The sequence below is a fragment of the Hyperoodon ampullatus genome (assembly GCF_949752795.1).
Source record: "Hyperoodon ampullatus genome assembly, chromosome: 8".
In the NCBI taxonomy this organism is placed as follows: Eukaryota; Metazoa; Chordata; class Mammalia; order Artiodactyla; family Ziphiidae; genus Hyperoodon; species Hyperoodon ampullatus.
Genome location: NC_136921.1, coordinates 29,301,010 through 29,316,841, shown reverse-complemented (window position 1 = coordinate 29,316,841; position 15,832 = coordinate 29,301,010). Strand labels below are relative to the sequence as shown.

The 15,832-nt window shown below is 37.8% G+C and overlaps 1 protein-coding gene across 1 annotated transcript in view; it reads right to left on the bottom strand.

The window, feature by feature from the left end:
• PLEKHM3 (pleckstrin homology domain containing M3) overlaps positions 1-15,832 on the bottom strand; it is a gene marked incomplete at its 5' end in the record, with an annotated part of 161,202 nt that overhangs the window by 27,076 nt on the left and 118,294 nt on the right. Inside the window, one exon of the mRNA XM_079710120.1 lies at positions 2,535-2,692. Within this exon, the coding sequence (XP_079566246.1) occupies positions 2,535-2,692 (158 nt within the window). The remainder of the gene's footprint in view (positions 1-2,534; positions 2,693-15,832) is intronic.

The following is a 15,832-nucleotide window of genomic DNA, read 5'->3' as shown; positions in this document are numbered from 1 at the left end:
AGTCAGTTTTGGTAATTTGTCTTTCGAGAAATTTATCCATCTTATCTAAGTTATCTAACTTGTTGGCATGAAGTTGTTTATACTACCTCTCTAAAATTTTTTAAATTGCTGTACGCTTTTTCATTCCTGATTTTGGGAATCCATGTCTTCTCTCTTAATTTCTTGGTCAGCCTACCTAAAGGGTTATTAAGTTTGTTGATATATATTTTTTTGATATTTATTTATTTTTGGCTGAGTTGGGTCTTAGTTGCAGCACACAGGATCTTTTGTTGTGGTGCATGGGATCCAGAGTCCGTGGGCTCTGTAGTTGTGGCACACAGGCTCCAGAGTGCATGGGCTCTGCAGTTTCGGCATGTCGGCTCTCTAGTTATGGCTTATGTGTTCAGTAGTTGTGGTGCACAGGCTTAGTTGCCCTGCGGCGCGTGGGATGTTAGTCCCCTGACCAGGGATCGAACCCGCATCCCCTGCATTGGAAGGTGGATTCTTAACCACTGGACCACCAGGGAAGTCCCTGTTGATCTTTTCAAAGAACTAATTTGTGGTTTCATCAATCTACTGCTTTTCTGTTTTTTACTTCATTGATATCTGCTCTAATCTTTATCCTTTCCTTCCTCCTGCTTGCTTTGGATTTATTTTGCTCTTCATTATCTAGTTTCTTAAAGTGGAATTTTAGATTATTGATTTGAGACCTTCTTTCTTCTTTTCTGATATAGGTGTTTATAGCTATAAATTTCACTCAGAGCACTACTTTAGCTGCATTCCATACATTTTGATATTTTGTATTTCATTTTCATTCATTTACAAATATTTTAAGAATTTCTCTTGTGGTGGATTTCTTCTTTGACCCATGAGTTTTTAGAGTGTATTATTTAATTTCCAAATACTCTGGGGTTTCCTGGATTTTTTTGTCTACTGGATATCTTAATTCCATGTGTTAGAGAACATATTTGGTATGGTTTCAATCTTTTAAAATTTACTGAGACTTCTTTTATGGCCCAGAATATATGGTTTATTCAGTTGGAAGCTTTTTTTTAATTTAATTTTTATTTTTTTATTAAATATTTTTATTGCAGTATAATTCACTCTTTTAAAGCATAAAATTCAGTGCTTTTTATTGTATTCACAAGACTGTGTAACCATCACCATTATCTAATTCTAGAACATTTTCACCGCTCCCAAAAGAAATCCATACCCATTAGTAGTTACTCCCTTTTCCCCTTTCCCCAAGCTCTAGGCAACTACTAATCTACTTTCTGTCTCTATGGATTTGCCTATTTGGAACACCTCCTATAAATGGAACATATGTGTCCTTTTGTGTCTGGTTTCTTGCACTCAGCATAATGTTTTCAAGGTTCATCCACATTGCAGCATATACTTCATTCCTTTTCAGGCTGAATAGTATTCCACTGTGGGTATATGTCACATTTTGTTTATCCGGTAATCAGCTGATAGGCATTTATATTGTTTCTAGTTTTTGGTATTATCAATACTGTTGCTAAGAGCATTTGTATACAAGTTTTTGTGTGGTATACATTTTTAAGAAGTATATAATCTTTAGATTATGAGCTAAATACCTGTACTCAGGAAACTGGAGACTGGAGTGTGTGCATGTGTGTGTGGGGGGGTCTTGTGTTTATGTGTCTGTCTTTCTGTGTGTGGGGCCTGGATGTTTACAAATAGCCTCTGCATTTAAGAAGAGGCCAGAAGGGCTAAGTCAACTCTTAATATATTAGCTCTACTACACATGCTTCAACCCTCCCTGGCTACATGCCTCACCTTCTATTCTGAACCACAGAGTAAGTGAGCCCAGCAGGGTGGGAAATGAGCCGTGACATTCATGCCCGAAGAAGCCAGTGCACACATATACAATGTATATTTCTGTTATGCTTTTGGGATGAAAGGAAATGTGATATGCACCATTTTATGACTCAATAAAAGTGACAGGAAAAACCCCGCTCTTAGGCTGGGGAAAAAATCGTCCATCAATCAATGGAAGTGATGATACCCAAATATTACTTTGGTTAGAAAAATAATCCCACATGAACTCCCACTTTTCTCTCCTTTGGGTCCTAAAACTTTCATCACTACACTGCAGTGCATTTATGCAGAAGAGCATGTGGTGAGCCAGAGGGCTGTTCATCAGTGTCCTCTGGTTTTCTTCCTAGTGGCCAATCCAGTTTTGGTCTTCCTCTGCGACTGTGATTTCCATTGCCTATCACTTGACCTGGGATGGTTGTGAGGATTCTTCCTTCCCTGTCTTCATTCTAAAAATGAATCTGAACACTCTTTGTTACCTAATAATGCAGAGCTAGGCTATGCAACTTTGTTATCTCATTCTGGATAAAGGTAGCAAGATGAGTTGGAAATAAATATAGGAAACCAAAGGCTAAAAAATGTTCTCCAGGAATAAGGGAAATCTGATACAGAGGAAGAGACAGAGATACAGTACTCAACTAAAAGCTGGCCAGCTCTGGCCCAATAACACTGCATGTGACATATTCAGGTATACTTTTATAAGACAAGAGATTGTGTACCTGCTTGTTGAAATATCCTCAAAAGGGTAGAGGATCTCTCCATTGTTACATATTTCACAGATGAACCCCTTCTGGCTACAAAGACTGCAGCTGTACACATGTGAGGCGGCAAATTTAATGACCTTGCCCAAGAATGGAGCCAGCTTTCCCTCTATCACCTGTAGGAAGAGAAATAGAACAGGGAAGAAGCAAATTTGTTGAGAAGTCTTGCAGGTGCAGGAGGAATTCCTTTCCTTTACACAACAGGAAAACCTCTAATTATAATTTCTCAGCAACTCTGAGAAAGAAAAGACATAGTATTTTCGCTCCAAAAGAACTCTCTGGCTTAAACCACTGGAGGTTGGAAAATGAAGATGTTGAAATTTCTTTCGTATTCCTCTTTTTTTTGTAGTGTGTTGTAGAGGACTGAGGACCAACAAATGAGGAACCCTACTTTCACAGACTAACTTGACAGTTATCGTGCGGTATAAGAGCAGTGTGGTCAATTTCCCAAAATAGACTGAAAACATATAGAGTAAGTACTAATGTAGTATTTTATGTTGTACATTCAATAATATCTGTTTTCTGATGAGTTAATAGTTTTTCCACCATCTCCCCTAAGAACATGTAACAAATGTGGAAAATAGGTTTCTCTTGCTGCTGATCATTATAATAATACACAGAAGCTGCAATTTGGCAGTCTGAATGCTATATTTAGCCTCAAGATTTTTTTAAAAATCTCTTAGTGTTTAAAAAAAAATAAGCCAATTTAATAATTGGAAGGTTTCACATAAAAATCCAGATTTTTGGCTTCTTTTGGAAAATCATTAGATCTGGAAAAACTAGGCCTGAATTCCAACACGATGATGATCCTGGCTCTGAGTAGAGGCTGCTTGCTCCTGCTGAGGCACGTGCTCTTCAACTGACACTTGTTCCCATGAGGCCCCAGTGTCTTGAGTCTGCCTGCCTCCCACAGTCCCCTCACCTGCTAGCCTGCAAACATCTGTGAGTTTGGAGCCAATGGTCCATCAGAGCCCTCCTCACTTAACTAATACTGCACGGGCTTCAAAGACTTTGGCAGTTCATACACTAACAAGATAAAATTTGCCTTTATTTCTTTCTCATTGATGCATATGCATATACATGCTGATTTTGATATAAGAAAAAAACAAAGATTAAATTTAACTTGGAAAGAGCTAGAAATGGATACTTTCAAGTGAATCATAGTTAAAATGATAATTTTACATAAAAATAACATCTGAGAGCAGTAAATCATATTTAAAGAGATATTAGAAGGCCAAGGTGAACAAATAGTAATAGCTGATAATACAAAAATAAAAGACTACAAGTAATGTAATAATGTATTTTGCAATTTCTTTACACTAACAATGAAATATGTGAAAGAGAATGTAAACAAACAATCCCTTTTAAAGTCACATCAAAAATAAAATAAAATAAAATACTTAGGAATAAACCCCACCTAGGAGGTGAAAGACTTACATACTGAGAACTACAAAACCTTAATAAAGGACACTGAAGATGATTCAAAGAAATGGAAAGCTATCCCATGCTCTTGGATTGGAAGAATTAATATTGTTAAAATGACAATACTACCGAAAGGATTTGGGTACTACAAAGCTACAGTATTCAAAACAGCATGGTATTGGCACAAAAACAAACATATGGATCAATGGAACAGATTAGAGAGCCCAGAAGTAAACCCACATACCTATGGTCAATTAATCTTCAACAAAGGAGGCAAGAATATACAATGGGGAAAAGACAGTCTCTTCAGCAAGTGGTGCTGGGAAAGTTGGACAGCCTCATGCAAATCAACGAAATTAGAACACACCCTCACACCATACACAAAAATAAACGCAAAATGACTTAAAGACTTAAATATAAAACATGACACCATAAAACTCCTAGAAGAGAACACAGGCAAAAACATTCTCTGACATAAATCGTACCAATGTTTTCTTAGGTCAGTCTCCCAAGGCAACAGAAATAAAAGCAAAAATAAACAAGTGGTACCTAATCAAACATAAGCTTTTTTTTTTTTTTTTTGCGGTACGCGGGCCTCTCACTGTTGTGGCCTCTCCCGTTGCGGAGCATAGGCTCCAGACGTGCAGGCTCAGTGGCCATGGCCCACAGGCCCAGCCGCTCCGCGGCATGTGGGATCTTCCCGGACAGGGGCACAAACCCCTGTCCCCTGCATTGGCAGGCGGACTCTCAACCACTGCGCCACCAGGGAAGCCCAAACTTATAAGCTTTTGCACAGCAAACGAAACCATAAACAAAATGAAAAGACAACCTACGGACTGGGAGACAATATTTGCAAATGATGCAACCAACAAGGGCTTAATTTCCAAAATATACAAACAGCTCATACAACTCAAAAAAGAAAAACACCCCAAAACAAAACCCAATCAAAAAATGGGCAGAAGATCTAAACAGACATTTCTCCAAAGAAGACATACAGATGGCCAATAGGCCCATGAAAAGATGCTCAGCATCGCTAATTATTAGAGAAATGCAAGTCAAAACTACATTGAGGTACCACGTTACACCAGTCAGAATGGCCATCACTAAGAAGTCTACAAATAACAAATGCTGGAGGAGGTGTGGAGAAAAATATCCTGTGATAAACCATAATGAAAAAGAATATATATATGTAAAACTGAATTAACACAACATTGTAAATCAACTATACTTCAATAAAATTTTTAAAAATTAATAATGTATTTTGCAAAAAATCAAGCTATACATAATACTGGAGATAAAAACTAAAGTGGTTTATGAACATCACTACTGAATAATCTCATGATGTTTTAAAAATGAATATAATGGTTAAATCTAGGGAAGGGAACAAGTTGGAAAAGCATGTCTTTCACCTCGTATATGGTTGTTTTGGCATTTTTAAAAGCAATGTATATTATTTTTGTATTGATGCAGAAATGGAACAGAAGAACCAGGTTTACTGCTTTATAAGAGTGTTGTTTTTTATTTTCTTAATAAAGGGGGTAGAAATTATGCTGGCTTTTTTTCTTTTTTTTGAGTCAAGCAAGCACATTTTCCACCATTTTAAAATTTCTTCTCCTCCCCATTACCTTTAAGAAGCCATAGATAAGACCTCCTTTTATTTATGTTTTCTCAAGGACCATTAACTCCAATCAACCCCAGGAAAGTGTGCTCCTAATACCAACACATGATATACACTTTCTAAGAAATAACCACTACCAAATCTTATACCCAGTGGGGTTATTTATAAATTGTGGTAACAATACTTTAGCTGAGTTTTGTTTTACTTATTTTACTCTTTTCTAAACAACCAAAGTTAATGACACATTTAAAGAGAGGCACTAACAAACTATAGTCCATTTAGGGGAAAGCATCAGGATACAGAACTCACCTGGCCTGGAAACCAGATGAGTAAAGGTTGTTTTAAGGAACTGAGGATGAGAAGAGAACACCTTAAGGAAGACATGAGAGTTATCATCTAGGATCTAAAAGAGAAGATTGGGGCATCTTGTACATAAAGCTTTTTCTTTATCTAAAAGATTTTCTTGGTACAAAGCATAAGGGATATGAACATTTTGAAGTCTTTTGAAATATTTCACCAAATTTACAGTGCCAGTAATTTTTATTTATTCCTATCTGGATATTTTAATAAGCTTTTAAAAATTAATTTGGGAATTGATATCTTCACAACATTTAGTCTCCCTATCTCCATTTTATTAAATCTTCATTTATTAATAATACAGATTTGTTTTTTTCCTTTGTATAAGCCACTGACTTCTTTTTTGAATTTTATTTTTTATACAGCAGGTTCTTATTAGTTATCCATTTGATACATATTAGTGTACATATGTCAATCCCAATCTCCCAATTCATCCCACAACCACCACCACCACCACCCCTCTTGGTGTCCATACATTCTCTACATTTGTGTCTCTATTTCTGCCCTGCAAACCGGTTCATCTGTACCATTTTTCTAGATTCCACATATATGCATTAATACACGATATTTGTTTTGCTCTTTCTGACTTCACTCTGTATGACAGTCTCTAGGTCCATCCACGTCTCTACAAATAACCCAATTTCATTCCTTTTTATGGCTGAGTAATATTCCATTGTATATATGTACCACATCTTCTTTATCCAGTCATCTGTCGATGGGCATTTAGGTTGCTTCCATGTCCTTGATATTGTAAATAGTGCTGCAATGAACATTGGGGTGCATATCTCTTTTTGAATTATGGTTTTCTCTGGGCATATGCCCAGTAGTGGGATTGCTGGGTCATATGGTAATTCTATTTTTAGTTTTTTAAGGAACCTCCATACTGTTCTCCATAGTGTAAGCCACTCACAGTTGTTATTTAGGTTATTTTAAGGTTAAACTTTTGTATAATATTTTTTCTTATCAGCTATTGCTGGTGTATTAGAATATACCGACATTTGTGTCCATCTTATATACGACTATATTACTAAATGTGCATGAATGCCTGTCATTTTTAGGCATGATTCTTTTGGGTTTTCTGAAGGAAATAATTTGGTCCCTTCCTTTCATGTTTCATGTCTTATTGCATCATGCAGCACTCCTAAAACAATATTAAATAATAATGGTGTTAGTGGACAGTCTTGTTATTTCAATGAAATCAAACTATATAGAGTCTACAGTGAATGATTCATTTTCTACATCAAACACATATATCTTGTCATGCACCACATTCTATCGATCCCCTTTCTCTTTTTATTTATTTATTTATTTATTTATCTGTAAAAATTTATTTATTTATTTTTGGCTGGCTTGGGTCTTCGTTGCTGCATGTGGGCTTTCTCTAGTTGTGGCGAGCGGGGGCTACTCTTCACTGTGGTGTGCAGGTGTCTTATTGTGGTGGCTTCTCTTGTTGCAGAGCAAGGGCTCTAGGTGTGTGGGCTTCAGTAGTTGTGGCTCGTGGGCTCTAGAGTGCAGGCTCAGTAGTTGTGGTGCACGGGCTTAGTTGCTCCTCAGCATGTGGGATCTTCCCGGGCCAGGGCTCAAACCCATGTCCCCTGCATTGGCAGGTGGATTCTTTACCACTGAGACACCAGGAAAGCCCCTCTCTTTCTCTTATTTATTAATTTATTCATTCATTCATTCATTCATTCATTTATTTATTTTGCGGTATGTGGGCCTCTCACTGCTGCAGCCCCTCCCGTTGCGGAGCACAGGCTCCGGATGCGCAGGCTCAGCGGCCATGGCTCACGGGCCCAGCGGCTCCGCGTCATGTGGGATACTCCCCGACCGGGGCACGAACCCGTGTCCCCTGCATTGGCAGGCGGACTCAACCACTGCGCCACCAGGGAAGCCCCTCTCTTTTTTAAATAACAGCTTTATTGATATATAGTTCACATAACATGTAATTAATCTATTTAGAGTCTACAATTGAACATGTTTTAGTTTATTCAGAGCGTTGTGTACATATCATCAACTTTTCCCCAAATCCCCATACTCATTAGCAGTCACTAGTGTTTTCTCCCTAACCCATCCCCCAAGCCCTAGGCAATCAATAATCTACTTTCTGTCTCTACAGATTTACCTACTCTGGATATTTCATGTAAATAGAATAATATAATATGTGGTCTTTTATGACTGGCTTCTTTCACTTAGCATAATGTTTCAAGGTTCACGTTGATTCTCTTTTAAATGTCTCTAGTGTAAGTCTTTTTCCCATCCTATCTCAAGCTTTTATCACCCCTCTCTAGATTAATGAAATAATCTTCTGGTTTTATTTCTGGATAATCATCTTTTTCCTTTGATCCATCCAGTATACTAGTCAGTTTTAGACATCACTTTCATTGTGTGTCATCTCTTCCCTCAAACCTTTGGTTGAATTCTTATTTTATCATTAGTAAAAACTCTTCATTCGTTCATGCCAGAAAATTACATTGAGTTACTATTCTCAGTTATTGATACAAGTGTGAACTAGACAAAACTGCAGCTTACATTTTGCCTGGTATGTGAGTGTCTCCATAAGCTGATTCCACACTATCTATCCAAATTCATTTTCCGTTTCTTAATATGTACGTTCTGTTGTGAGGAAAGTTTCCCCGGTGTAGAATATGCTTGTTCTTGCTCCTGTGCCTTCACCCATGTATTTCCTCTATCTGGAGTTTCATTTCATCTGTTAACACTTATTTAAATTTCACTCAGGCTTTAAGGCTCAGATCTATTCTGGCTTGATCTGGAGAGCCATCTCTGGCTACTTAACCTGCCATGGATCTCTTGTGCTTCATATAATTTATTTTTACATCACATAATTTAATATAAATAGAAATTGATGTTCCTTTGTATTTTTTTGCTATTGTTTAACATGTGATTGTTTTCCTTGTCCAACTGTAGATTGAACATATAAAAATGGAGATACTACCTATAAAGTGGTGATTTTACCTATAAAAGTATAATGGTGATTTTACCTATAAAAATGGCAGTTTTATATGGAGCAACCTAAGAGATTGTAAACTGTCAGGCACCTAAGTTCTTGTTGATGGACTGAGGATGCTTTCCAGTCTTTTTCCTTGGCTGTAGCAGTCATATCTTTGTTCTGTTGTTGTGTCACAACATTTTGAATCATTCTGCTGTGTGATTTAGGGAGGAGCACAAAGAACACATGGACTTGGTGGCAGTTCAGCTATTCAGAGACCCTTTCTGCTTCTTTAAACTTGAGTAACTGCTCTTCCTATTTGTCAGCTGAGGTTCAGGGCCATGTTCCAAAGGGCTGAAGCTGCTGGAAGTTTTTCCTCCAGAAAAGTGAGGTAATATTCTATAAGTTTATTTTAGAATTGACAAACATTTCTTTAATATTATAGAAAGAAAAACTTTATACTGATACATTTCAAGGGGTAAAGGTATATTTGGAAGGTTTAAATCTTGTCTTTGAATATAACAACTAGCAGCACTGGGAAGCTATTCTGGCTTCTGGTCTAGAGGTTTCATCACTAAGAGAAGCAGGCTCCAAGTGTGACATCTCCTAGGGTTCTTTTTAAAAAGCAGATATATGTTTACTTGGGATAATCGCTTAAAAAGAAATCAAGTGTCTTGACTCCCACCATCTCCATCTGCCCTCAAGAATCCTGCTTTCCACTCCCACTTCCTAGCCATCTTGGTGGAGACTTAAGGTTGGGACCATATACCACAAACAATAGGAAGATGGCAGCTTCAAAGAAGACCAAAGCCCAGGGAGCCCCTCTTTTTCACTCTTTTCCTGGTCACAGGTTAATATAACTTTATATCAGTCCATCACAAGTCACAAGGCCATTCATCTTTAGCATTAGAAGGCTGGTGGTTTCAGTTAACCAGGTGGTCATTTGGATATGTTGTAGGTGCTAGTGAAACAGACCTCTGAGATGAGGTTTGGTTATCCCAGGTTTAGTTATTTTCCCCAAAGTGTCTCTCTACTTGAACAAAATCATGACAAAGTAATTAGCAGAAAACACATGTAGCTCTTTGTGCCTCTCCTCAATCTCCCTCACCTTTGCCGTATACCAAACTGCCTTATCTCTTTGAGAAAAGGGTGAAAGAGTTTGTTTCTGTTTTCCATTAAACTTCATTTTTTGTATTAAGGAAAATCCTAGTCTGATTCATTTAATTTGGGAGTGTTGCATATATGACTATTCCAGAGGTATCATAGTGACCTGGTGTTCAAAGAATGCACACTTCCGTTTGTAACTTAAAATTATGTGTCCTTTTATTGCACTGTAGGATAAAGACAAAATGCAATATCAAGCTGGTATCTTCAAGATTTTTCTATTTTTGTCTTTTGCAGTCTCTCTACAAATTCTTTTCACTCTATCATTTCAGGTACTTCTAGAACTCAAGGAATAGTCAAATATCACTCTCCACGATCCAGCTAACTGACAAATATACCAAATATGCTTATGCTTCTTGTGTGACAGCAGCCCACGAAAGCTGCCTGGTCGAACTTCCAGCTCAGGGATACACACATTTTCCCCCCTCTTCTATTCTGGTCAAGATGGTCAGCATTGGAATTTGAGGCCTATGGCTTTCTTGCAGACTAAGACAACAGACTTTATTTGATTTGCTTTCTTGCAGACCAATCGAAAATTACAATTAAGTTAAAAAATAACCTAGTGCTGCCTTCTCCAAACCACAGTTTCAGAAGCAGCTGCTTATTACTCATGTGTGGCACCAGGAAATTGCAGTGTCATGTTCAAGGTCTGTAGCCAATAGAAATCTGTGGGATTGGGAAAAGGGCACAAATGATTCTTTTATGTCTGTTACCTTCACTCCCTCAGCACCACCACAAAATTCAAAATCTACAGGGGGAGAGGGACAGAGCACTGGGGACTTGGACAAGAAACAAGAAAGAAAAAGCTCTTTCTCATTGGATTTATGCATCGACGAATTCCTTCCCCCTGATTTGTCAAGTTACCTTCCATTTCAATACAGGCATTCCTCAGCCATTGTGTAACATCTAGATTCTGGACAACTGTTGGCAATACGTTGATGAAGAGGGCTGCTGCACTTGACAAATGGCCCCTCCTCTGAAAGTCTAACCAAAAGACCCCATTCATGTTAAATAAAGCCACCTGCCACTCACTAGTAACAAGCTAGCCTGGTTACTAGTGGAAGAATCAAAATTGTCACGCATTGTAAAATGATTTCAAATATAATTTAGGTTGCATTTGCTTGGCCAGAGGACTATGAAAGGCTGCACTCACTATTTTCTCTCTGAGTGACATTTCTCAGCGTTAACAGGTGGGGACAGTGACTCTAGTGATCTAGGCCAGGTGAGTTCCTGGAGAGGTAAGAAAAACAGCCTATGGAGTCTGCCCAAGTTTGAAAACCTAAACCACAGCAATAATATTCTGAGTTCTCATTCAATTCTAAATTTTACTTTTTTTAAATTGACATATACCATTATATTAGTTTCAGGTGTACAATGTAATGATTCGATAGTTGTATACACTGTAAAGTCATCACCACAGTAAGTCTAGTTAACTAAACTTTACTCCTTTTAATAATAAGTTCTTAAAAATAGAAAATAAAAAGCATAGGGAATTCTATTATTTCAAAAAGTTTGTTAAAACCCCATTTCCCCATAATTAGCCTTTGAGCTCCTTATCATGGCTTAATGCTGGGATGTTTGTATATAAACAGAAAACTGTGTCTTCTCTAATTAGCTGCTCCACACGCTTCTTTATCCATTATGGGACTGTTCTAACAGGACTAAGATTTTGGCTAATCAAATACTTCACTGAGGGTGGATTATGATGTCACCAATTAGCTCTTATCTGATCCTCTCCCAAAAGTGACAATTTCTACTTAGATATTGGAAACTATGTGATAATTTAATCTGGGTTATCTGGGTTAGTATAATTGGGTAGATCTGTAAGTGGTCATCACCATTCCTATCAAATTATATTTTGCTTCCTGATGGAAACTCTCTCAGGGAATAAAAGATAAACAAATTTCAATTTTCTCCAATGGCTGAATGGTAAAGCTGAGCCCAAGAACATAAATTTCTTATTCACAAAAGTATACGGGGGGACCTCCCTCGTGGTGCAATGGTTAAGAATCAGCCTGCCGGGGCTTCCCTGGTAGTGCAGTGGTTAAGAATCCACCTGCCAATGCAGGGGACACGGGTTCGAGCTCTGGTCCAGGAAGATCCCACTTGCCATGGAGTAACTAAGCCCGTGAGCCACAACTGCTGAGCCTGAGCTCTAGAGCCCGCGAGCCACAACTACTGAACCTGCATACAACTACTGAAGCCCGTGTGCCTAGACCCGTGCTCCGCAATGAGGGAAGCCACTCCAATGAGAAGCTTGAGCACCGCAACAAAGAGTAGCCCCCGCTCACCACAACTGCCCACGCACAGCAACGAAGACTCAACACAGCCAAAATAAATAAATAAATAAATTTTAAAAAAGAAAAGAAAAAAAAGAATCCACCTGCCAGTGCAGGGCACACAGGTTCAAGCCCGGGTCCAGGAAGATCCCACATGCTGCGGAGCAACTAAGCCCATGCGCCACAACTATTGAGCTTGTGCTCTAGAGCCCGCGAGCCACAACTACTGAGCCTGCGTGCCTAGAGCCCGTGCTCCGCAACAAGAGAAGCCACCGCAATGAGAAGCCTATGCATCGCAACAAAGAGTAACCCCTGCTCGCCACAACTAGAAAAGCCCGCACGCAGCAATGGAGACCCAACACAGCCATAATTAAATAAATTTATTTTAAAAAAAAATATATATATATATATACGGGAAGGGGCCTATTTCAGTTTTTCTGCACTATGGAAAGTGCCTCAAGGGGTGTGGCCTCGTGAAGCCACAACCTCATGAAACTTCAGTAGAAGCATTTGCAAACAGTAAGTACAATTATGTGGCCCACATATTCTGAGCCCCAAAGCAGGCCACATGGTCTCATATAAGTGCATGAGTATTATTTAGGGGAAAATAGATTAAAATATTTTAAATTGAGACAGTTCCAGAAAACTCTCATGGTATGGTCAGCAGAATCTTACTCCTCTATTGAGTTAATTAGCTATGTGTCGTAAATAAATTGTATTTAGGTCTCTATTATTCATTTTGGCCCTAGTTATGTCATTATTACTCACTGAATAGTAAACAAGGAAAGGCTCTAAGTGGTTTCCTTAACTCAGCTTCCTTACTTAATATATGAGAAAACTAAGGCCAAGAGAGGTGATGTGAGCTAAGATCACCCAGCTGGGCTATGTCAGATACCCCTCCACCCCCTTAAGCACCCTGCACTACTCTAGGAAGGGGCCTTTCTGAGGGCATCTGGGGTCAGAGCGCAGCCTGAGAATCCTGAGGTCACTGGATGCCCACTGATCCACCATATAGAAATGGAGGACTTCTAAACTGACTCAGTCCCTGCCTGGAAACAAGATGCACAGTCTGGTCCAGGTTTACTCCCACAGTCCTGATCTGAACTGGATTTGTCTTTGGCTTATGTAAAGATTTATTGTCCAACATACTTACTACTTGTATGAAAATTCTCTTAAGTGGTCACATCTTGTGTGAATTTCTGAACATGGAGTATGATTCTTATTATTGAGTGAATGCCTGGGAAATTCCTCGATTAAAGTAACATGAAATTCTGTGATGAAAATGGACTTAACATCAACTTAAACCCTAGGCTATTTACCAAAACTAGAGAAGTAATTTAATTAAAGAAGCAACTACAGCTGGAAAAAACCAAAGCAAAACAAAGCAACTCCCCAAATGCATGTATGTGGGAGAAATTGAAGAAATACGGCTTTTCAGAGAGGACCTGAGTAGAGGCCAATGGAGGACATCTTAACAGAAAAACAACAAAAGACCACATGTTTAAAGGGACAGAGAAATAGAGGAGAAATAGGAGCAATATTCCCTGATCATATAAGGGAATGACCCACTAAGGGTTAGGAGAGACATAAAAGGCAGAAAGAAGGGAAGAAGAAGTACAGAAAGGGTGGAGTTAAAAAAAAAAAAGTTAAAGAAAAGGGAAAAGCAATTCAGATGATCACAAAGAGGAAAAAGAAAAAAAGGATTGAAGCTGATTTAGATCTGAAATGGGAGCTAGACATCTTGGCTTCTATTCCCAGTTTTTTCCCCACTAAGCTGTCTGACCTTATTAATAAGTCACTTAACTTCTCCATGCCTCAGTTTCCTCATCTACAAAATAAAGTGATCATACTAAGTCATTCAAAACTAGATGATCAGTAAGGATTTTTCTCAGCTTGAAGATTCTATGATTTTGTGATTAACAGACAGGGAAAACATCAAAAGAAGCTTGTTGAATACCCCCAGGAATGTAGAAAGGAAATATCTGGGGAGATAGATAAAAGGTGAGTTTAACCAGACTAATTAGAAGATACCCAAGGAAATTTTCAAAAGAAGTGAAATAATGTCACCAGCTTTTTATTCCTCTGCTCGCTGAGCACCATTCAAAGAGGGAGTTAATGCTTTTTAGGAATCATCCCCTCCCAGGTGTGCAACCAGATATCAGTTTTCCTGAAGAAGTCTGCAAATCCCTTCCTTTCATCAATGCATTTAATTAGTTAATGTTTAGATAGAACTTAGGGATGAAAAGTACAATATACGTGTTCAACATTATTATTATTTAACAGCTTTTATGAGACCAGAAATGCCTAAGATTAAATGAGAAACCAAAATGAGTTCCTGGCTAGAAGGTTGTGATCTAATAAATTGCTGGGTTACTGATGTGAGGAAAAACAAACCTTGCATATAAATTGAAATAGGTGCTCTTTATTAGCTTGCATGCCATTGTCTTAAGAATGTGGGTACTTTTTATTCTTTATTCTTATTCCCACTTGTTGAAGTAGCAAACCACCAGTCAGTACTGATTATGACTACATACATCCTGTTTTTTGAGAATATTATCTGCTGTGTTTGTGCTGTTTACGCTGGATATCTGTATACCCAGGGTATGGATTCAAATACATATGGGAATTTAGTACACAATAAAAGTGAGGAGAGATAAATTATTTAATAAATGATGTTGGGACAACTGGTTAGCCATCAGGGGAAAAAATAAAGCTGAATCTCTAACTCATTTCATAAAAAATGTAATTCCAGATAAATGGAAGATTTAAATGTAAAAAGTAAACCATGAAAGTATTTTTAAACTATAAAAGTATTAGAAAAAATGTTAGAAAAACGTTTATGTGGAGTAAGTATTTTGTAATCTTAGAAACCATAAAAAAGTGATAAATCTGAATATACAAAATTAAAAATCAGTACAGTACAAAATACCATTTACAAAGTCACATAACAGAAAACTGGGAAATATATTTCCTATTTATGTAAAAAGAATGCTGATTTCCTTAATATAATTTAATTACAGGTAAATGAAATAAAAAGGCAATTCACAAAAACTACGTATAGCCAATATAATATAAAAAAGATACTCAACCTTACTTACAATGAAAAAAATCAAATCATAGTGTGAAGTTATTTTTCATTTATCAGAATCGCTAGGATTAAAAATATTGTTTACACAGAAAGTTAATGTGGATGGAGGAAAACAGTCATTCTCAAGACACTGAATGGAAGTAAAAATCGGTTCCACCTTTTCAGAAGGCAAGTGGCAATATACATCAAACTGCAAAGCATGCATACCCTTTGACCTGGTAGTCTCATGTTAATGAACTTACCCTACAGACTCATTCACACAAGAGTACAAGAAAATGTATGAGGGTGTTCACTGCAGTATTGTTTCTAATAGAGAAAAACGTCACAGATTAAAAATCAAGGTAACTCTATACTATGCAGCTAATAAAAGGATGAGGTAAA